Source organism: Oratosquilla oratoria, chromosome 29 (genome assembly GCF_046742065.1).
Source record: "Oratosquilla oratoria isolate Oo_2021 chromosome 29, ASM4674206v1, whole genome shotgun sequence".
In the NCBI taxonomy this organism is placed as follows: Eukaryota; Metazoa; Arthropoda; class Malacostraca; order Stomatopoda; family Squillidae; genus Oratosquilla; species Oratosquilla oratoria.
In genome coordinates, this window is record NC_134805.1 from 11,153,043 (window position 1) to 11,153,696 (window position 654).

The 654-nt window shown below is 28.4% G+C and overlaps 1 protein-coding gene across 1 annotated transcript in view; it reads left to right on the forward strand.

Annotated features, from left to right (window-relative positions):
- The window catches only part of LOC143040815 (uncharacterized), a 14,116-nt gene extending 13,849 nt beyond the window's left edge, over window positions 1-267 (forward strand). The window contains exon 3 of the mRNA XM_076212251.1: window positions 179-267. Within this exon, the coding sequence (XP_076068366.1) occupies window positions 179-267 (89 nt within the window). The remainder of the gene's footprint in view (window positions 1-178) is intronic.
- The last annotated feature ends 387 nt before the right edge of the window (window positions 268-654 follow it).

The following is a 654-nucleotide window of genomic DNA, read 5'->3' on the forward strand; positions in this document are numbered from 1 at the left end:
ATTCTTTGGGACAATATTTCCCCAAGGAAGTACATTTACAAAGATGGTATACGATGGTATATAAAGATAGTATATAAAGATGGTATATAATTAGAGCAAAAGGAAAGAGACATAGCATAGATATCCTAGATTTCAATTGACCATATAATAGATCAATGTACATTACGTACTCTTACAGATGCCGTTGTGGATTCATTTGAATTAGAAAGACTTCAGAGCCGTATTTATGAATTCCATTATAATGTTCTGAACAATTTATGTATCTAGATTGGTATGTCTTTGATAGTGGATGATTTGAGAATCTATCATTATTGTTGTAATTGTCTCAGAATACATCAAAGGCCGTTTGAGGAATCTTGTTAATAAAATTCAAGTTAAATTAAGTACTACAATGTGAGGAATTTGTAATTGACTCGTTTTGACTTAGTGGAAAATGATCTAAAATAAGTAAATGAATAAATAGATAAATAGAATAAGTAAATTAATAGATAAAATTGATTTTAGGATTGACAATACGGCTAGATAGTTGAATAAAATTCGAAAACTTTTTATTTCTTTAATCTTCTATTCATCCGAAGAACTTCATTATATCGATTTCATCATCATCATCATCATCATCATCATCATCATCATCATCATCATCATCATCATCAT